The 23,397-nt window shown below is 16.2% G+C and overlaps 4 protein-coding genes across 4 annotated transcripts in view; 3 read left to right on the forward strand and 1 right to left on the reverse strand.

Moving 5' to 3' along the window:
- Window positions 1–168, forward strand: part of PF3D7_0314500 (conserved Plasmodium protein, unknown function) — a gene marked incomplete at both ends in the record, with an annotated part of 943 nt that extends 775 nt beyond the window's left edge. The window contains one exon of the mRNA XM_001351178.1: window positions 1–168. This exon is cut by the window's left edge and continues 552 nt beyond it. Within this exon, the coding sequence (XP_001351214.1) occupies window positions 1–168 (168 nt within the window).
- Window positions 169–1,554: 1,386 nt separating this feature from the next.
- PF3D7_0314600 (conserved protein, unknown function) lies at window positions 1,555–2,331 on the forward strand (the record flags this gene model as incomplete). Its single annotated transcript, XM_001351179.2, has 1 exon — window positions 1,555–2,331. The coding sequence occupies one exon, from the start codon at window positions 1,555–1,557 to the stop codon at window positions 2,329–2,331; it is 777 nt and encodes a 258-aa protein (XP_001351215.2).
- A 1,670-nt stretch (window positions 2,332–4,001) lies between these two features.
- Window positions 4,002–7,547, reverse strand: PF3D7_0314700 (RING finger protein RNF1; the record flags this gene model as incomplete). Its single annotated transcript, XM_001351180.1, has 1 exon — window positions 4,002–7,547. One exon carries the CDS (start codon window positions 7,545–7,547, stop codon window positions 4,002–4,004), a length of 3,546 nt encoding a protein of 1,181 aa, XP_001351216.1.
- A 12,047-nt stretch (window positions 7,548–19,594) lies between these two features.
- PF3D7_0314800 (conserved Plasmodium protein, unknown function) lies at window positions 19,595–22,931 on the forward strand (the record flags this gene model as incomplete). Its single annotated transcript, XM_024473246.1, has 2 exons — window positions 19,595–20,680; window positions 20,895–22,931. The coding sequence occupies 2 exons, from the start codon at window positions 19,595–19,597 to the stop codon at window positions 22,929–22,931; spliced, it is 3,123 nt and encodes a 1,040-aa protein (XP_024328981.1).
- Window positions 22,932–23,397: the final 466 nt, after the last annotated feature.

The raw sequence follows: 23,397 nt of genomic DNA on the forward strand, positions 1-23,397 counted from the left end.
AGAAAAAGAATAAATTCAAAAATTGATAAAAAATATATTATTAAATGTAGAGCTTGTAAGTTTATTAATCCAAATGGTTTTAAAATAGAAGATTATTATACATGTCAAAATTGTGGATATAACGATTTCTCCGTTATAAGGTCTACATCACCAAATAATGCAGACTAGAAAATTTAATATAGAACGAAAGCATACACATATATATATATATATATATAAATATTTATTTATTTGTTTATTTATTTATATAGTAATAATTAGATTATTAAAATATGAAATCATTATAAGTTTATTATTTTTTTTTTTTTTTATAATATTGTTTAAGTAATTTATTAATCATCAAATTTTCGAAAACATCTCTTTTATATTTTACATTTTACATTTTATTATGAAAAGTTATAATATATATAACTCATATATTATTACTATATGTCATAAAATGTTATATATATATACATATATATATATATATATATATATATATGTATATGTGTGCACCTTATTTCTTTTATTTATACAGAAATATATAATACTATATATTTTATATATATATATATTTTTTTTTTTTCTTCTTTTTTGGCATATATTTATTTTAAAAAATTAATACATAGATATATTTTATTATTATTATTTTTTTTACCTATGTTTATATAATTATAAAAAAAATGATTTTAATTTTTTAAGAAAAGCATCAAAAGAAAAAGAATTCATATTCTTTTTTGTTTATATAATTAATTATACTTTTATAATATATAATCCTTACATTTAAATATATAATACTATTATTTATTTACATGTTTGTATATTTTTATGTTTTTTCTTTTCTTTTTGAATTTTATATATTTAAATTAATTTTTCTTTTTTTCCTTTTTTTTCTTCCTTTTTTTTCTTCCTTTTTTTTTTTTTTTATTATTATTATTAATCAACAATAAACAAGTGTTAATAAATTTTTTTTTTTTAATATTACAATATTTGTTACATTAAAAGGAACAAATATAAATATGTTAAAATGTATAATTTAATATAATTGACAAAATTAAAAAAAATATAGTCATACCATATTTTTTTCATATAAAAAATTATACATATTGATTAAATATTGATTAAATATTGATGTTTATATATATATATTATAAATTATATATATGAATTTTTTATATTTACGTATAAAATAATATAGAGAAATATTATGTAATATATATATATTATATATATATATATGTATATGTAACCTTTTTTATAAACTTTCCAGAACAACATATTTTTATTTTTATTTTTATTTATTTATATATATTAAAGCGTTTAAAATATAACCTAAACATGTTTAAAAATTATAGATAAGGAAATAATATCTGTGTTTAATGATATATATATATATATAAATATATTATTTATATATATGTTATAATAAGAATGTAGAATTTTATACATATTAATATATATGAAATATATATATATATATATATATTATTATATATATATATTTATATTTATAATATTATGTTACATAATTATATTAATAATGTTTATATATTATAATTTATAAAAAATAAAATGGGGGGTCATGGAGGTTTAAATATATTGCCACAAAAAAAATGGAATGTTTATCGAAAGGATGCACAATATAAAGTTCATTATGATGAGCATAAAATTATAAAAGAAGAAAAGGATAAAGAAATAAAAAGAAAAAAAGATGAATTTGAAAGTACCATTTCGACGTTGAAAAAAAATATGACAAAAAATGAAGATAGTGATAATAATTATAATAATTTTTATGATGAAAATGGGGAGAAAAAAACAACAACAAATTATTGTAATGATCATATTAATTTATTTATTGATGAAGAAAAAGAATTAACAGCTAAACAAAAAAAACACGAAGAATTTTTAATAAAAAAAGGACATTATATATACTATGATAAAAACTTCAATACACAACATAATAGTATTTATGATAAGAATAAAAATGCACAAATTATTTCTGATTTTAATAAAATGAAATTGTGTGAACGTGATTGGTTTCTTAATAAAAAGAACAAAAATGAAAAAACCAAAGATAATGGTGCTAATTTTTTTCATATTCAAAAAGATAATATATCAGAAGAACATAATAAAACAGAAAATATAAATAGTGATTTATCTTTATATTGTAACACTAATAATTATATAACACATGATAAGAAGAAAGAAAAAAAACAAATGCATTATCATATCAAAAAGATTATTAAATATAAACAGGAAAAAGATAAGGAAAAAAAAAGAAAGAGACAAAGGGAAAGAGAAAAAAAAAAAAAAAATAAAAATAAAAAAAAAAAAAAAAAAAATGAATGAATGGATGAATGAATGTATGAATGAATGTATGAATGAATGAATGAATGTATGGATGAATGAATGAATGTATGAATGAATGTATGAATGAATGAATGAATGAATGTATGGATGAATGAATGAATGTATGAATGAATGTATGAATGAATGAATGAATGTATGGATGAATGAATGAATGTATGAATGAATGTATGAATGAATGAATGAATGTATGTATGGATGAATGTATAAATGTATGAAGAAAAAATATATAAAAAGTGAAATAATATAATACATTCATGAGTTTTATATTTTCACGTGTCCATATTGTCATCAGCAATTGTATCTATATTAATATATTCTTCCTATAAATATAATATATGTATAATTCAAAAGTTTATAATAACCAATTATGTTATGGAAAGACAAAAATATGTGTAACTATGAAAAAAAAAAAAAAAATTCTTGTTACAAAAAAAAAAATATTTTAACAGTTTATCTGAATAAGAAACCTTGCGGATATTATCCATGTCATAATATATATTTTAACGTAAATAATGTTTTTAAATAATATCTTTTAATATATAAATGTAAACATATTATTAACATAAAAGATGTGTACCCTTTTTTAATAACATATATTATTCTCCATAGTTTTATAATATACCAATTTTTTGTATGAACTCAAACGACATCCAAACGTTCTTTTATTTGTAGACTTATGTTTTTTCTTAAATTTTTTTCATTCATATATTAAAAATTGTATATATATATATTTATATATATATATATATTTATTTTTTATTTATTTTATTATTTTTTTTTTTTTTTTTTGGTATTTTTTAATTTTTTTTTTTAATGCAACTTTTTTTTATATTTATTCTTTTATATGTTTATTTGTTTTATGTAAAAAAATTATAAAAAGAACATTTTTTTTTTTTTATGGACTATAAAAATGTTATTTTATTTTCTTATATTTATGCACATTTTTAAGATGTATAAATATTTCAATCAAGACAAAAAAAAAAAAAAAAAAAAAAAAAATGATAATAAAATGATACTAAAATGATACTAAAATGATAATAAAATGATGCTAAAATGATAATAAAATTATAATAAAATGATAATAAAATTGTAATAAAATGATAATAAAATTATAATAAAATAATTATGCTAAAAAATAATAATAAAATAAACTTCTACAAAATAATAACTTATTATTTATGTGTAGAAAATAATAACGTATTATTTATCTGTACAAAATAATAACGTATTATTTATGTGTACAAAATAATAACTTATTATTTATATGTACAAAATAATAACGTATTATTTATGTGTACAAAATAATAACATAATAATCATACTTAGAAATAATGATATGATAATTATGTACTACATAATACTACTAACTTATTTATATAAAAAAAATAAAAATAAAATAAAAAAAAAATTATCTATTTATATATTTAATCTATATATATATATATATATATATATATTGTCAAAATAAATTGACGCGATTAAAAAAATAAAAATAGTTACTTCGATGTATAATAAAATGTATTTTCTTAATGATAAAAAAGATTAATACTTATTTTATGGAAGGATTAGAAATTTATTATTTATTTCTGAAAAAAAAAAAAAAAAAATTATTCTGAAAATAAAAAAATTCGTATAATTTTTTTTTTTTTTTACTTCTTATAACTATTTCGAAGATCTATTTTACAAAGTGGACATGTGGTATTTTTACTTATCCATTTAAGAATACATTGCTTATGAAAATTATGTGTACATGGTAAAAATATCACATTATCATTATGTTGATAATTTTCACAACAAATACAACATTTTTTTAAATTAGAATGTTCTGATTTTTCCCTATCATAATTAACACATGAAAAATTATGTCCTTCTCTAAAAAGGGACAAGGAATTATTCACATCGTTATTTTGATTTGAATTAACATTTCCTTGTGTTGAATTTTCAGGGTTATCATGACGGTATGATTGTAGTGATAAGGCAAAATAACATCTTGAAGTAGATGGTACATTAATAACAATCGTGTCTTGATTTCCATCTCTTATAACTCGATGTGTAACAACTCCAGGCATAGCATTATCAGTAGAATTTATAATAACCTTAGTATTCATATCTCCATAAGTATCGCTATCTCCATTAGTATCACTATCTCTATAAGTATCACTATCTCTATTAGTATCACTATCTCTATTAGTATCACTATCTCTGTTGACATTACCATCTCTGTTAGAATTACCATCTCTATTAGCATTACCATCTCTGTTGGCATTACCATCTCTATTATTACTACTACTAGTAGTAATTATATTGTTATTTCCACCGGAATAATTTTGTCCATTAGGAGTTCTATATCTATTATTATCATAAGCATTTGAATTTTGACCTACATTAACATTTCTCATTCTTGTTTGAAGTGGGTTCGTTACAATATATTGATCATCACAATATGGAGCGTGTCCAATAATTTGTATTGGACCCTTGTCACGATACATATCGTGAATTAAAGAATAAATTACATCATTATTGGGATTTCTTATATTATTTCTACCCACTAATATATTATTACCAGAAGATTCGTTAGTGTTATTGTTATTTCTATTATTATTACTACTCATGTTTCTGTTCGTATTATTATTATTGTTATTGCTATTGTTGCTGTTATTATTGTTGCTGTTGTTGTTGCTGTTGTTGTTGCTGTTGTTGTTGCTGCTGTTGTTGCTGTTATTATTGTTGTTGCTGCTGTTATTATTGTTATCATCATTGTCATCCTCCTTCTTATTATTATGATCATCATTTTTATTTTTATCCTCATCTTCATTTTTATTTTTATCCTCATTTTCATTTTCATTTTTATTTTCATTATCCTTGCCATTCTTCTGGGAAACTTCATTTTTGCTACTATTATTTATACTATTATTATTATTATTATTGTTATTATTATTGTTATTATTATTTGTATTTGTTAATATTTCAAGGCGATTATCCATACGTGAAGTGTTTCTATTTATATCTGTTTGAGTGGTTTGTTCATTTTTCGATAACTTATTGATACTCTGGTCAGCATTCAAATGTAAAGCTCGTAAGTTATCCCTTTTCATTAAAGAAACATGTGGTGCTATTGGAACATTAATATTTGTTGGTGTCTTAAAAGATTTAAATTCTGTATTCCTATTATTATATTCTTCTGGTTTTATTCTCATTACATTATTTACAGAATTAATTTCATTATTGCAAGGGTTTAATTTTGTACCAGGTATACTTTTCCCATTAAAAATATTTACCTTATCGTTATTGCGTTTATTATTCTTGTCATCACTATGACTATTAGTAACATTATTGTTCTTATCCTTAGAGATGTTACTATTTGAATTACTGCTAATCATGTTAGTGTTCTTATTATTAATGCTTTGTACCTCATGACGATTCATATTTTTAAAACTCTCAGTACTTTTATTATCATATAGTTTTTGTTCTAAAACCATGTTGTTCTTTCTATTTGCATTAAACAAATGATTCTTTATATTATTTAATATTCCAGCATTCATATTATTATTTCCCATATTCGCATTAGCCCTATCTCTATAATAGTTTCCATTTGTGTTGGTAGGTCTATATATAAATTCACCTGTTCTTCTATATCTTTCATATATTTCACGTATAATCTTATCATAATCAATATACATACGATTTCTAGCGTTTTGTAAACGTTGTAATCTACGTTTATAAAAATTCTCAAGTATGTTATAATATGAAGAACTATTTGTTCTTATGCCTCTTCCGTATATCCTTGATGTGTTTCTGTCATGTAAATTGGATGGCATATAATCTCTTATGGTAAATTCCTTCCTATTGTTAAATGCTATTCCGAAATAATTAATAGGTGAATTATCATCCATACAATATCTTGATCGTTGTGTTATTTCTTCTTTTTTTTCATTCACCCTTTTTTCTTCTTTTTCTTTATTATCATGTTCATTATTATTTGCTTCATTGTTTGTTGATCTACTAATTTCCATGTCTTCCTTGGAATTTTCAGTACCTGGTAAATTAATTTCTTCAGAATTTCTCTTCTCATTAACATTACTAGATTCCTTTATTTTTGTAGTTTCATTTCCATTACTTAGAGAAGTATTGTATCCGCATGTATCAATTTTAGAATTGCCGTTATAAAACATTTCCCCTTGTTCTATGTTTTCCCTTTCTAAATTATTACGGACGTTATCATAAGTATTAGTACCTTTTGTGTTATCATCATTAGTAGTGTTACTAATGTTCAAATTCGTGTTGTTATCGTCCTCCTTAGGCTTCTGTGCGATCTTGTTCTTTTGCCTTTCATCATTAATATTTCTATATAATTCATTCAAACTATCATATGCACCATTAGAAGAACTAGATAAAGAAGAATTCGTGATATTTATGTTTTCTTTTTTTTCATCATATCTATCAACATCACAATTCAAATTATCTTCTTTTTTACAGCAATCAACATTTGCGTTATTTCCTTTTTCATTAGAAAAATAGTTTTCACGCGTAGTTTTACTATCCAACTTATGAGCAAATATATGATCACTCCAGATATTTAAGTCTACAGTTTCTCCACATACATAACAAGTTACAGATGTTAATTCGTTTTTCTGTTTAGAATAACTTGTACTTCTGTTAGACCTTAAAACATCATTTGTAATTGCATTCTCTATAGTCTCTACATTATTTGAATCTTCCATGGAATGTTCTGTATGAGTGCCCTCCGAAAAAAAATGTTGTTCCACAGAATTTTCCTCATATTCTTTGAAAAAACTGGAAAGAGTGGATGTTGAGAAGCTTCTATTTTCGTTATGTTCATTCTCATTACTTATATCATGAAACTCTTTAATTTGCTTTAGTTCATTGTCTTCTTCCTTAGATGCATTCTGTCTTTCTTCTGAACTGTTCAAAGCAACATTTTCTTGGTCATTTTTTGAAATAGCAATTTCTTGGTCATTATTTGAAATGGCAATTTCTTGGTCATTTTTTGAAATGGCTATTTCTTGGTCATTTTTTGAAATGGCTATTTCTTGGCCATTTTTTGAAATGACATTTTCTTCTGTAACGGCAATATTACTTTCATTGTTCTCTTCTTTTGCATGCGTTTGCTCTTTAGCAACAACTGGTGTTTCTTGGGCCTCAGTTTTTTTTTCTTTTTTTACTTTATGAGCCATTTGTAATAAACTACTTTTTTTTTTTTTTTTTTTTTTTTTTTTTTTTTTTTAATAAATTATATTTATTTATACTAATAAAATATATATAATATATATGAGTATGCAGTGTCTAACATATATATATATATATGTAGTATTACGTACTTTTCTCAAGGAAACTTATAGAAATAAGAAAAATGTAATAAATAAATATATATATATATATATATATTATCTTAATGTGCTATATATTTATATATATATATATATATATTATCTTAATGAGCTATATATTTATATATATATATATATATATATATATATATACATATACTTTTTAATAAAAATATATGAAAATAGGAAAATAAATTAAGGAAAAAAATCAAAATCAAAGAATACTTCATGAAATATCATTTATTAGATATAAAAGAATTATGTCTATGTATCTTTACAACATACACTTTTTAATGTATTATATATATATATATATATATATATATATATATATATGGACACCTACGTGTGTGTAAATAATAAATAAAACTAATAATCAGATTTTTAATGTATTGTATAAATAAAAAAAACTAATAATCAGATCTTTAATGTATTGTATATATAAAAAAAAAAAAAAAAAGTTACATTAAATTGATACTGTTTTTTTTTTTTTTTTTTTAAATGTTTATTATATATATTATGATATATATATCTATATACTTATATTAAATATATTTCATGTTATATGAATGTATTTTTTTTATTTTCAAGTTCAATGTTGACAGAAAACATTCATATAAACAGATATGAATCCATTTTTCTTAAACATGAAAATAAATAATATAAATTTATAAAAAAATATTTTATACTATAAATATATTTTTTTTTTTTTTTTTTGAAATAAAAATATTATTTTATTTTTTTTTTTTATTTTTATTTTTATATTTATATTTATATATATATATAAAAAAAAAAAAAAATTAAACTATAAAATACCATGTAATAAAAATAAAATAAATTGTTTTAAATTATTAGATTCTTAATTATTATATATAAATGTAGATACATATGGTATACACATACATTTATATTTACATATATATATTTTTATGCACATAACAATGATTTATATATGTTTTTGTAAGTTATAAAAATATAGGTACTCACTATTTTTTTAGTTAAATATTATAAATATATGAACTTTTATATATGTTCATTATAAGCATTATATTTTTGAAATATAAAAAAACTTTGTGTTATCTTATAAATATTTTTTATACTATTATTTATTTGTACAATATCATTTTATGAATATTAAACGTTTGTCTATATATGTGGTATTCTGAAATAAGAAGTTTTATAAAATATATATTCTAAGATATTCTTATTTCAAGGAAAATACTATTTTTTTTACTGTTTTACTTGTTCTACAATACTAAAGAAATGAAAATAAAATAATATGAAATTTTTTTCATGAAAAAAGAAATTAAAAATAATTATATTTTTTTTTTTTTTTTTTTCCAATGAAATAAAAAATATATTTTATACATATATCACATTGCATTTATTTTTTTTATTTACCTTTTTATTTGTTTATTTTTTTTTTTTTGTGTTAAAAAAAAATAACAAATGATTAATTTTGCAAAGCAATATAGTTTTTTTTTTTTTTTTTTTTTTTTTTTTTTTTGAGCCTTTTTTTTGAAGATCCATAGCCGCATCTAATATATTTTTGATCATTTTTAAAATGACCAGAAAAAAAAAAAAATTGCATGTAAATGAAATAATAAATAAAATTTTACAAAATGTATATTACATTTATTATTAAGGAATACTACAGAATGTGCAAAAAAAAAAAATTACTATTTTATAAAAATTAAAGTTTCTTCTACATATGATTAATGTTAAGTATTAAGTATTTCAATTATATATATATATACAATGATAATATATTTATATTCATCTATAAGAAATAGTATATTTTCATATGTAGATACAAAAAGTTTAATTTATATATTTTCCATGAAATTGATAAAATGTTATATGTATTATACACAATTGAAGAAATACGTACATAAAGAAAAACTAGTTTTTTTTTTTTTTTTTTTTATTATTATTCCTTAATCTTTTAATCAATTTTATATATTTCAGAAGACTGAATTAATTTATTTTCATATATAATAATTCATGTAAATTATAAAAAATTATATCAAAATATCAATTTACATATATAGTAGGATTTTCTTTTGTGCGCAATATAAAAAGAAAATATATTTTTACAGTTTTTTTCATTATACTGAATATTTTTAAAATTAGTATAAACAATTCATTCCTTCATAAAATATGTACATTTTTTATAGAAAAAATTTAAAATAAAATATGAAAGTTAATATCATAATATATATATATATATATATATATATATTGATATTAATGATAGGTATATAAAAAACAATTAAATCCTTTTATAGAAAAAAAAAATAAAATATTTTCATAAAAAATAAGATACATATTTTCAAAATTAATACGAATTATAAAAATTATGTATATTTATGCATAAGAAATTGTTTTAGATATAAAAAATCTTTTTGTTTTAAAGAAAATAATATATATGAACTTTGTTATTATAATTAATTGTAATTACTATAAAACTTTTTTTTTGTTGAATCTATAAAGATAAAAAATAAATGAAATTTGTATTATATATTCATATGTAATTTATTATCTATTAATAAATAAATATATTCCAGTTTTCAATTCATATATATATATATATATATATATATATATATATTTGGCATACGTGTGTAATTTGTCTTAAATGTAAATAATTATAAGTTTTCATTGTGTTTTCAAGTAACACCTTTTTTTCATATTAATTATTAACATATGTTATTACATCTACTTGTTTCCCATTTCATTTATATATAATTTTATTTATTTTTGAAGAAAAAAAAATAATATTTTTTCCTTCTTTTTAGAATCTTAATGAAAAAAGAGAACATATTTTTCTTATGAATAACCAATTTATTATAGATGAATATGCTATATTCACCTTATACTTCTAATGGTAAAGACCATTTGAAATTTTTAATATGAAAACTTTTAAAATATAAAAAAAATAAAACTTGCATAATTTAACACAACAAACAGTGTTTTTTATAAATATATTTAAAGAATTTGTGTTATTCCTTAATAATCTATATCATTATTATATAATGTGCTTATTTAAATTTTCTTACAATTCATATATTATATTTAAGAAGCATAGTTCTATATTATTAGTTTCATTTTATAAAATAATTGATAAAAACCTATTATATTATACTTCATTAAAATATAGAAATATTATATGATAAATTTATATGATGGGTTTAGAAAGAAATGAAAATACAAAAACTAATTCTAATTAAAAATAATTATTTTTTATTTTATAATTACAATATAAGTCTATTTTTATATAAATAAAATTTATAGGAAATTCTCTAGAATTATGGTATATGTATATATATATATATTTATGCATATATAAATATAGAATGTATATACACTATTAAATTCAATAAAACATATGATATACTAATAAAATTTGACAAAAAAAAAAAAAAAAAAATAGAATTATTTTCCCTTTAATTTCCTGTTAAGAATATTTATTGTGAAATTGAATCATAACGTCTAGAATTTATTTTCTGAATTTCAATTTCATTTATTTCAAAAAATATAATGTAGGAAACATAAAATAACTATAAATATATTTTTAATAAATCTTTAAAATGAATCATAAAATATAAATAAATATATACAATAGTGTATTTCAATATTTTTTATTTTATGATTTAACCCGTTCATTCTTCTTTTATCTTATTAGAACAAAAGAAATATATGATTATGTTAATAAATAAATAAAAAAAAAGGTATGAAACTCTTTAAGAAATGAAATAGTGCTTCAACATTTAAAAAATGTTTTAAGATCACTTTCATATATTATTATATATATTGTTCTTTTATTTATATATTATATGAATGCTCATTTTTATTATGTACTATTTATAATTTCTATAATTTTCATTATAACGAATATATAATTAATAGTTGTATCAAAAAAAATACATAGTTTATATTTGATTAACATTTTTTAATACTATATATTTTATAATAATACCACTTAGATTCTTCTTATTTGGATTTTTCCAAATAAAAAATAACAAAAATATTCAAAATGAATATAATATTTCATAATTAATACATATATAATATTTAAAGAAATACACAAATTAAGTTAATCATATAATCATTAATGCATTAATTTAATAATATAAAAAGATAAATGGAAGTTTTTCTTTTCAATATAAATATATTATATATGTATATGTATTTATATTTTAGAAATTCTTAAATAGGAATAATATTATGTGAAATTTTTTTATTATAAATGAGGATACGAAGGTTATAATGTTTAATATGAGATATATAGAAATTAGACAATATAGAAACAAAAAAAAATTCTAAATTTATTATTTATATTTTCAAATTTTAATTTTTATCTTATATATATGGTAAATATAACCATATATATTTACTTAGGCATAATAAACAATTTGAAGAATTCGTTTATTTTTTTAAGTTTATTTGTTTTATTAAATAAAGTCATAACGATTTAAAAGTTTTAAGAAAATTTACTATATTTATTAAATATAATATTTTTAATTAACTTTTTCTATAAAAAGAATATATAGTTGTAAATATGAAAAAAAAAAACAAAAAATGAATTTCATATATTATAACATAATGATAAAGTTTTAATATAGGAAACCGATTATATAAAAAGTATTCATGTATAATATCTCCTAAAATGAAACAATGTTCTTTGTTTTTTTGTACATGTTCATCAAATAAATAAAAGAATATTTTATAATATAAAAAAAATGATATACACCATCATGATAAAAATAATAATAACTTAATATAAATAATATTTTATACAAAGACAGACATATAAAAAGGGAAAATGAATATTAATGAAACTTTTCATAATCTTTAAGTATTTATATAATTATTGTTTTACCATAACGACAAAAATCATACACATCTTTATGTATTATGAAATAAGAAAATCAAAAAGTACTTTTTACAAAGATAAAGGGAAAAATATAAAATTTTATTTATCCATAATAGTTTTTCACATTCAAAAGAAAAATTACTTAAATTATTGTACCCTAATGTTAATTTCATTAAAGTTACAAATAAAATATATATATAGTATAAAGAAATATTAAGAACTATATTATTTATATATACATTTTTTTATTTAATTATTAATATATAAATAATATTTAATATACAAATATAAATCATGCTTTTAAAATAAATATATAATTTTTATTAATATATAAATATAAGTATTATTTATATGTTATAATACATTTTATTTTAATTCTTTCTAATTTAATATTGATAACATATTTTTATAATTAATTTACACATTTATTAAAAAAACATTATATTAATAATATTAATTTATATTTTAAAATAAAATATAAATATTTAATAAAATAATAAAAAAAAATATATGTAATAGTTATATATATAATATTAAATTAATATAAATTAATATAATATAATAAATAAATAATAATATATATATTAAATAAATAAAATAAACAAAATAAATTAAATTATTTTAAATTAATTAAATAAATAAAATATATTATTTATTAAAATAAATAAATTAATATATATTATTTATTAAAATAAAAATAAATTAATATATATATTTATTAAAATAAAAATAAATTAATATATATTATTTATTAAAATAAAAATAAATTAATATATATTATTTATTAAAATAAAAATAAATTAATATATATTATTTATTAAAATAAAAATAAATTAATATATATTATTTATTAAAATAAAAATAAATTAATATATATTATTTATTAAAATAAAAATAAATTAATATATATTATTTATTAAAATAAAAATAAATTAATAATTAAAATAAATAAATTAATATATATTATTAATTAATATAAATAATAAATAAATAATTAAAATAAATAAATTAATATATATTATTAATTAAAATAAATAATAAATAAATTAATAATTCAAATAAATATATTATATAATATATATTAATTAAATTAATAATTTAAATAAATAAATGTTTTTTATTAATTAAATTTTATAATAAATAAATTAATAATTCAAATTAATATAATATATATTAATTAAATGAATTAAATAAGCAGTTATAATAAATAAATATATTAATAATAAAATAAATAATTTATTATTTTATTCCATTTAATATATATATTAAAATAATAATTAAATTAAATAATATTTTAAAATATAATTAATAATTAAATTTAATTTTATTTATAATATTATAATAACATTTTAATTCATATATAATTAATTCTTAATAATAATTATAATAAATAATTTAAATTAAAATAAATTAAATGTTTACTTATAAATAAATTAATTAATTCATTTTAATTATTAATTTAATTAATATAATAATTATCATATTTATTTATTTTATTAAATTAATTTAATATATAATTAAATAATTAATTTATAATAATATATATAGTATTTTTAATTATTTATTTTATGAAACATATTTATATTTTTTAATTATTGAATACAATATTAAATAAATTAAATAATATATATATATTACACACACGTATTATTAAATACTGTTTTAATTTAATTTAATTAAAATTAATTAATTATTATTATATATAATTATTATAATATAATATATTATTAATTTTATTTTATTTTAATATATATAATTATATATTATATTATAATATAATATATTTTATTATTTATTAATATATTTAATTTAATTATTTTATATTTTTTAACTTTAATTAATTAATATTAATATTAAAATTAAATAATTATTTAATAATATAATTTTAATTAAATATATTTAATTTAATTATTATATACTTATTAAGTATTTTATTTTAATTAATATTTATTTAATTTAATTATTTATATTTAAAGTATTTTATTTTAATTAATATTTATTTAATTTAATTTAATTTAATTATTATTATATATAATTATTTTATTATATTTATTTTATTTTAATTAATTAAATAATATATTTAAATTTAATTATATAATATTTATTACATTTATTTTATTTTAATTAAATAATATATTTAAATTTAATTATATAATATTTATTATATTTTAATTAATTTAATAATATAATTAAATTTAATTATAATTATATATTTATTATATTTATTTTAATTAATTTAATAATATAATTAAATTTAATTATATAACATTTATTATATTTTAATTAATTTATAATATTTATTATATTTTAATTAATTTATAATATATATAAATTTAATTAATTATATAATATTTATTTTATTTTAATTAATTTAATAATATAATTAAATCTAATTATATAATAATTAATTTTTATTTATATATATATTATATAGTTAATTATTAATATTATATTTATTTAAAATTATTATTATTATATGTATTTAATTATTTTATGAAATTTATTTTAATTATATTTTATAATATTTAATATTTTATATTTATTATATATATATTATACACTTAATTATTAATATTATATTTAATTTAATTTATTATATGTATATTTAATTATTTTATGAAATTTATTTTAATTGTATTTTATAATATTTAATTATATTATATAAAATTAAATTTATTATTATATTTATTTTAATAAATGATTATTTTATTGATGTGTATTTATTATTTATATTATAATATTTTGAATTAAATATAATTTTAATTAATAAATTGCTAAATTAATTTATTATATGTTATATTGTTTATATTAAGTTAATATATTATTTATTATACAAAATATATATTTAATTTATATAATTATTCTTATTATACAATTACATATATAAATATTTTAAATTGAAAAAAAAATTCATTTTATTTATACAGTATATTAAAAGAATTAATAATATAATATTTTTAAAAAAATTTAATGGGTTAGATAAATATTAACATATATATATTAATTATTAAAAAAAAAAAATTGGATAACTTGTTTTAATAAGAAATGTTAAATAAGCATATTGAAGTATACGTTTATGTTTTATATTTTTTGTTAAACAAAAAGAACCTTTATTAAAAATTACAATATATACTTATGGAATAAGACACAATTTTTTTTTTGTATATATAAAACGTATATTCTTATTTCTAATTTTTACAAATTTGTTTAAGAAGCAAGTTTTAAATAGTATAACTTATAAAAGAATTTCTTTCCAAATATAAGGAATACTATATTCTTATGACTTTAGTGAAAAAACATATAAGAACACATTATATAATTAATATGGAATTATATATTTCTTTTCATTATATGTACATTCAAAGGGAACTTATAAGTTGTCCATATAATACATAAAAGACCATATATTATGGAAAAATATGAAATTAAATATGTTCTTTTTAGTTTTTTCATTTTTATAGAATAGTGTAGGAGTTATAAAAATGTTTTACAATCCAATATCTATGGAATCCTTTATAATTATTTGATAAATTTCATATGTATCAAACTATAAAATATTATTATTAAATATTTACGATTATAATTTATATCTAACAAAATAATATATACAATTTATTGCATAAAAAAAAAAAGTCTTTTGGGGTGAATATAAATAAATGTCATTTAACGTTGTCTAAAGTATAAAAAAAAAATGTTTCTTATTGAAATATGCATTAATAAATTGTTTATATTATAATTTGAAAATATTGTAATGTAAATCTATGTGAATTTATGTCTGATTTAGAATAAATAAAATATAAATAATAAGACTTTTCTAATAAAAATATAAAAAGAATTATATTTTATTGTGTTGAAGAAAATACTAAAATTTCGTCATATATTCCCCGTAATCTAAGAATATATCTCAAAATGATTTAATCGTTTTTTCTAAATAAATTTTATTTAAAATAATATTTTGTGAATAAAATGTCTAACAAGCTTTTATGATAATTTTATTGTTTAATGTTAATGAACCTTATTAAACTCTTCATAAGTTTATAGAAATGAATTTAATGAACTTACCATATATAAAAAGGAGGAATATATAATTATATATATTAATTGACTTTAATTATTAAAAGGAACTATAACATAAGAGATATTTTATATTTTGAATAACACATTTTCGTGTTTTTTTTTATACATGAAAATGAAAATGTTTTATTACACATTTAGGTAGACATTTATATTTATATTAATGTAATTTATAAACTTATAATCCATTATAATAAAATGAATATAATTCATAGAATTTTGTAAAAAAAAACAATATATGTTTTCTGTTATCCTAAAAAAATTGAATGGTGAAATATATGTTACCAATATATTAAAACGGAATTTTTTATATGGTAAATAGGTAACTTAAGACATATAATTTTATCAAAAGTTACTTCCATATTAATATTATAATACGTATCATATGCTACAATTTTCGAATATATGTAAAATGTTAAAGTAATATTTAAAAACAAGTTAGCATATATATATATATAATATATAACATAGAACAAAACTATTGACACATTTTTAAAATATACACTTTATTTTTTCATGAACTGTAAAAAACAAGAAATAAATTATATTAATAAGAATTAAGATAAATTTAATACATTTTTTTTTTATTAATTATATATAAACATAAATTAACACCTTTTCATCTTTATATTATCTTATAGAACGATGAAATAATATTTAATAATCTAATTTCAAAATTCGTAATTATTTTAAATATAAATGGAATTAATGTATCTTCAGAATAACGAATATCTTAAATTGTTGCTACATGTCATAATTTATATATTCATATTCACATTCAATTGTTTCATGTGATTAAACAAAAAAAAAAAAGTTTCTAATCAGAAAATTATAATATTTTCTTTCTACCTCTTTAATTTTGAATTATAAAATTATTATATTCATAATATATTAATTTCTGATTTCTTAAGATTCATTTTGGTTTTTGTCTTTTTCATATACTATTATATTATAAAATATGTCTTCCAATTATTTATCTTTCAAGTGGATATTACTAACTTTTTTTTATGCCACTCTATTCTATAAACGTTATTTCAAAATAAAGAATGAAAAATTTATTTCGCCTAAATTAACGTGTCAGTTATCTGGAAAGAAAAAATTCTATAACTGCTATATTAATAAGTTATTTATAAGAAAATATCCTATTACTAATATGCACATTTTATTCTTATAATAATAATTAAATATATCACACAAAATTATGATATTTATGTAAATGAATTTTCACAACTTTTCATACTATTATATTAAGATAGTTTTTCATTATTAATTATTTTTATAATATGAAAAGCGTAATTTTATTTAATATACATTATATAATTGGGGATTTATAAGTATAATTAAATTTAAAGTAGTAACTTTATAGATATATATATAATATGCATTTGTTCAAGTATTTTATAGATATATATTACATATATAATTTTTTTTTTTTTTAAGACATTTTTAATAGAGACCATATAAAAAACTTTCAAGTGCTATCATATAATGAATTTCTTTTATGTTTCGTTAAATGTTCTATTGAAAAAAAAAAAAAAAAATTCAAAAGTTTTTTAAGTAAAACCTCTTATGGAATATTTTGTTAAAATTTTAATTAGGATGTTTATAAAATAAATAAATATAAATATATATATATATATATATATATATATATATATATATATATGAATATATGAATATACTGCAATAACTTTTGTTAAACATATATAATACTACAGTGTGTATTAAACAAGAATATTTTATAACCTTTTTATTTAATTAAAAGTTTTTATATATATATGATAAAGAATGATTACATTATAACACAATGCATATAAAAGAATTTAAATATTTTTTTTGAAAGATTTAATTGATTTTTTAAAAAAATATATCCTAAAAGAGTTAATCCTTAAATTTTTTCTAGACACTAATTTTACTAAATTTTTAGTGCTATTTGATCATTTAAAATATACATTTATATTATATATAATAAAGTAATTATATACTTGTAATAATAAATCTTCAATTGATGTATTTTTGAATTTATAAAAATAGTACTATTAATAACAACTATATATAATTACCCATATACATTTTTTCAAATATTTTTATTTTTTTCGAATTTATGTCTTATAAACTAAAAAATATATATATATATAATGTATTTTATTATACTAAATTAAAAAAAAACAAATGTATATTATATAATACATATATACTATAGTAAAAATGTAAATATTTTTGTATAAATATATAAATATTCATGTTCATAAATTCCCTTTCATATAACATGCTTTATAAAAATTTATATTATTTTATATGTGTATTCCTTTTTTATTTTTCATGAAAAAAATAAAAAAAAAAGTATTTTAACGTTTTGCGTATTTAATTAAATTTATAATTTTGAAATGTATTTTTTTTATATTGGCATACATGCAAGAACGAAAAGATTTATTCTTTTTAGTAAACAAAAGAATAATTTTACAAATATGCACCAATGTTAAGTATTTTAAAAATACAAAAAAAAAAAAATATATAACATTAAAAACAATAAAATAAATATAAAAAAAAAGAATTTGTATCTAAAAAAAAAAAAAAAAAAAATTACTATATTATAAATAGTTAAAATTTTAAAATATTCAAACTTATATGAATGCTTGTAAGAAATATGTTTATATAATATTTGCTACATTGTATATTTGTATTTTTTTTTTATTTTGTTAGTATTTTTAAATTACTATTATTAAAAATAATATATATACATATAACAATACAAATTTTATAAAAAAAAATTTTATTTGATAAATGAAAATTAAAAAAATAAAAATTAAATTATAACATATAATAATATGTGTATTTTCCACAATTTGTTCATTGGTTCATATATATAGTGTATTATTTCATTTTTTGTATTTTTTTTTTTTTTTTCTTTTTTGTTAAAGCACAAAATTGATTAAATTTCATAATGTATTTTCTCTTAAAAAAGACATTAAATTTCGACAACTTCAAGGACATCAAGCTTGATTTAGGAGACAAAATAAACACAACAGATAACTTATGTTCATTTGAAGAAAATGAAGTTTTTAATTTTTTAAAATATAAAGAATCAACTTCCAGTAAATTAGATAAAAATTCACCAAATAATTCTGAAAGTACCTTATCGTGTGTTCAAAAAGAATTAAAACGAATTAATACTTTAAAATGCTATTTAAATGAAATAATAAATTTTAGTGATGATGACAAACCAGATTTATGTGCTACCGAAATAAATAATATTAATGAGGAAAATGAAAATATTTCTTCTTTTCATTTAAATAATGTGAATAATGAAAATGTTTGTAAACAAAAAGAAATAGAAACTATAGGAAAACTTAAAAATAGTGGTAACCACGCAAAAAAAATAAACAAAGTATTATCAAATAGTACGTTTTATAAAACATTGTCTAAAAAAATAAATAAGAATGAAATTTTAAATAAAGGAAGATTTTTAAAAAAAATTATATTAAATTATAATTGTAATATATATAATAAAAGAAATCCTAATAAAAAGGTTAACATATGTAACTTTAAGATAATAAGATGTAAATCCAGTGCTTACATTAATTATTATTATTATTATTATTATTATTATTATTATTATTATCATTATCATTATGGTGGTAAATATTCTTTAGAAAAAAAAGAAATTAAAAATGCAAGGTGCTATTTAAAGAAAAGAAATTTTTATAACGTATGTTTAATAAAAAGAGGAATAAAAAATAGTAAACTAAATGAAAAATACAAAAGGTCCTTTTTTAATGAAAATTTCATTGAAAATAATATGAATGAATATTGTTTTAATAAGGCAAAATTATATTTAAAAGAAGATAAAAGCAACCTAAATAATGAATTAAAAAATTATGTAGATAATAATACAATGAATAATAATGAAGGTTTGTTAAATGCAAATGTTACATTGATTAAAACACAAAAGCATTCTAACCAAAATATGAATGCTATTTGTTTGGAAACAAAAACAAATTATTTTCAATCATGGATATATAAAAAAAAGGTAATAATTTTTTTAATCATATAAAACAGTAATGTTTCATATATATATATATATATTATTTTCGAATGAAATAACAAAAATGGTGAAATAAATAATAGGCACTATAAAAATAGGCACATATATGTTTATTCACTTTTGAATAATAAATGTATAATCGTTTATTTTGTTTCGTTTTGTTATATTTTATTTTATTTTATTTTTTTGTTCTCTTTAGGAATTCAAGGTAGGCACACCTAATTATATAAACACATGTGATATGAAAAAGACAAACCACGAAAAAGAAAATAAAAAAAAAAGTGACAAGTCTTATTATAATTCTCATTTGAGTAAACTTAATAATGCAGAATATAAAAATTATTATTTTAAAAAAGAAAAGAATAATGGGAAACTTAATGAATTAAATAAAGTAAGAGATTCTACAAAAAGTAAATCAAATTTGAAAAATTTCAATCTGAGTATTTTCAGAAGATTTAGTACTAACAATCATTGTAATAATAAAAACACCTTGAAAGAAAATGATCGTACACGATTTCATTTCCTTAGTAATAATATTAATTATTATGGAACGTTGATTAAGAAAAAAGAACATATAGAAAAAAGGATTACAAACAAAGATAATAATATACATTTTTTTAATAAAAAGGTTGTTATACCAAATAAAGAGATGAAAGAAATAAAAGATAAAATAAAAACTGCATTGATAAGTTTAAATACCATTAAAAAGAATAATTATAAACTAAAATTTTGTCTAGAAAAAGAAATTCTAGATAATACTATACAACATAATGAATTAAAAAAAAGTATATGTTCCTTGTTTAGTGATAAATTTCTGCAAAGAACAAAAGTTGAGCCTAATGAGTATAACAAAGAAGAAAATGAAAAAAACAAAAAATATAACAATAATGATAATAATAATAATAATAATGAAAACAATAAAAATGCAAAGTATGATATAGAAAAAGAAGAAGAAAATATATATGGACAAGTTATAAAAGCAGATAATATAAACATTTTATACAATAATCTGAATAACAAAAATGAAAATAAAAATATAAATATAAATATACACCATGATCTTATATATGAAGAAAAAGAGAGAAAAAACAAAGAACAAGTATGTTCCAATGGTAATGATAATATAAACAATTGGAATACTTATACTTTTTTTAATAATAATATGAATAAGAAAAAAAAGGAACATACAAATTTTCAATATGATAATAAAGAAGAATGGGAAAAAATCCAAAACAAAAATAATATTGTAATAAATAATCATGGTCAAAATAATTCATTTGTTGAAACTAATATGGAAAAAGAAAAAGATAAAGAAAAGAAAAATATTTTTAGTGAGTCCAATAGTTATGAATTTTTTGGAATTAAACAAATATATAAAAATAATAAAAAGGTAAAGGAAAATAAAGAATTTATATTCAAGGATAATATTACAAAAAATGAAAATAACTTATATAAACAAAATATAATGCAAAGTAATAATAATTTAAAAGAACATAATATTGATTATGATGATGATGATGATGAATACAACAAAAAGGAATATGATTCTTATTTTCTTGATAATGAGAAAAATAATTCCTTAATAAATTTTGGAAATATAAAACAAAGTAAAGAAAATTATTATGAAACAAATAAATATCCTAACCATGTTCATACGAATTATACATTCGATGAATTTTTTTGGAATAAAAAAAGTCATAACTACTATGATCAAATGAATATGAATAATAATAAGACATGTTTAAGTGTTACAAACAAAAATAATGAATCATTATTTGATAAAAAATATTTAAATAAAACCTATATAAATAATTTAACAAAATCTTATTGTGAAAATAAAGAAAATAATTATGATATTGGTTATAACAGTTTTGTAAATTCTTCCACCTCTAAGTTTTTTGAACCATCCAATTTAGGAAAAATAGAAAAAGAAAAAAAGAATTTTGATTTGCAAAATGTAAGAAATATTAAAAAAATAATAAATAGTGATATATATGTTAATAACCAATTTGAAAGAATAAATAAAAGAAATAAAATAGTTATTAATATAATAGAAAATTATTTAATAGATAAAACAACATCTTTACAATTATCAAAAGAAAAGGATAATATTTATATGAAAAAAAATTTCCATATAGAAAATATATATAAAAAGAAAATGTCCAAAAATTTACCAGGCTTGTATGATCATTATGCATTCTTACTTCTTAACCAAAATAAATGTGAAGTTAGATAAAACAAAAATTTTTAAATGTTATATATATATTATATATATTATATATATGAATTAGTTTTCTTTACAGAAAATTGTATGTATGAAATATGAATATAAATTGGTATATATTTATAAATATTTGCTTTCTTCTTTTCATTATCGTGCATTTTTTTTTTTTTTTTTTTCTTTTGGCTATCGAATTTATTTGTAACTTTTTGTGACAAACATAATTATATATATATATATATATATATATGTTAAACTGTTTAAATCTTTTTAAAAAAAAATTATAGATGAAGACAAAATATATATATATTATTTTAAATATTTTTTTTTGGAAACAAGATGTAAATCACAATTATAAAGGGAAATGAAATAAAAAAATAAAATAAATAAATAAATATATATATATATATATATATATATATATATTTTAGTGTGCAAACGTGTAAGAATATATAACATATAATATTATATGAAATAAATT

This window comes from Plasmodium falciparum, assembly GCF_000002765.6.
Source record: "Plasmodium falciparum 3D7 genome assembly, chromosome: 3".
NCBI classification, from domain to species: Eukaryota; Apicomplexa; class Aconoidasida; order Haemosporida; family Plasmodiidae; genus Plasmodium; species Plasmodium falciparum.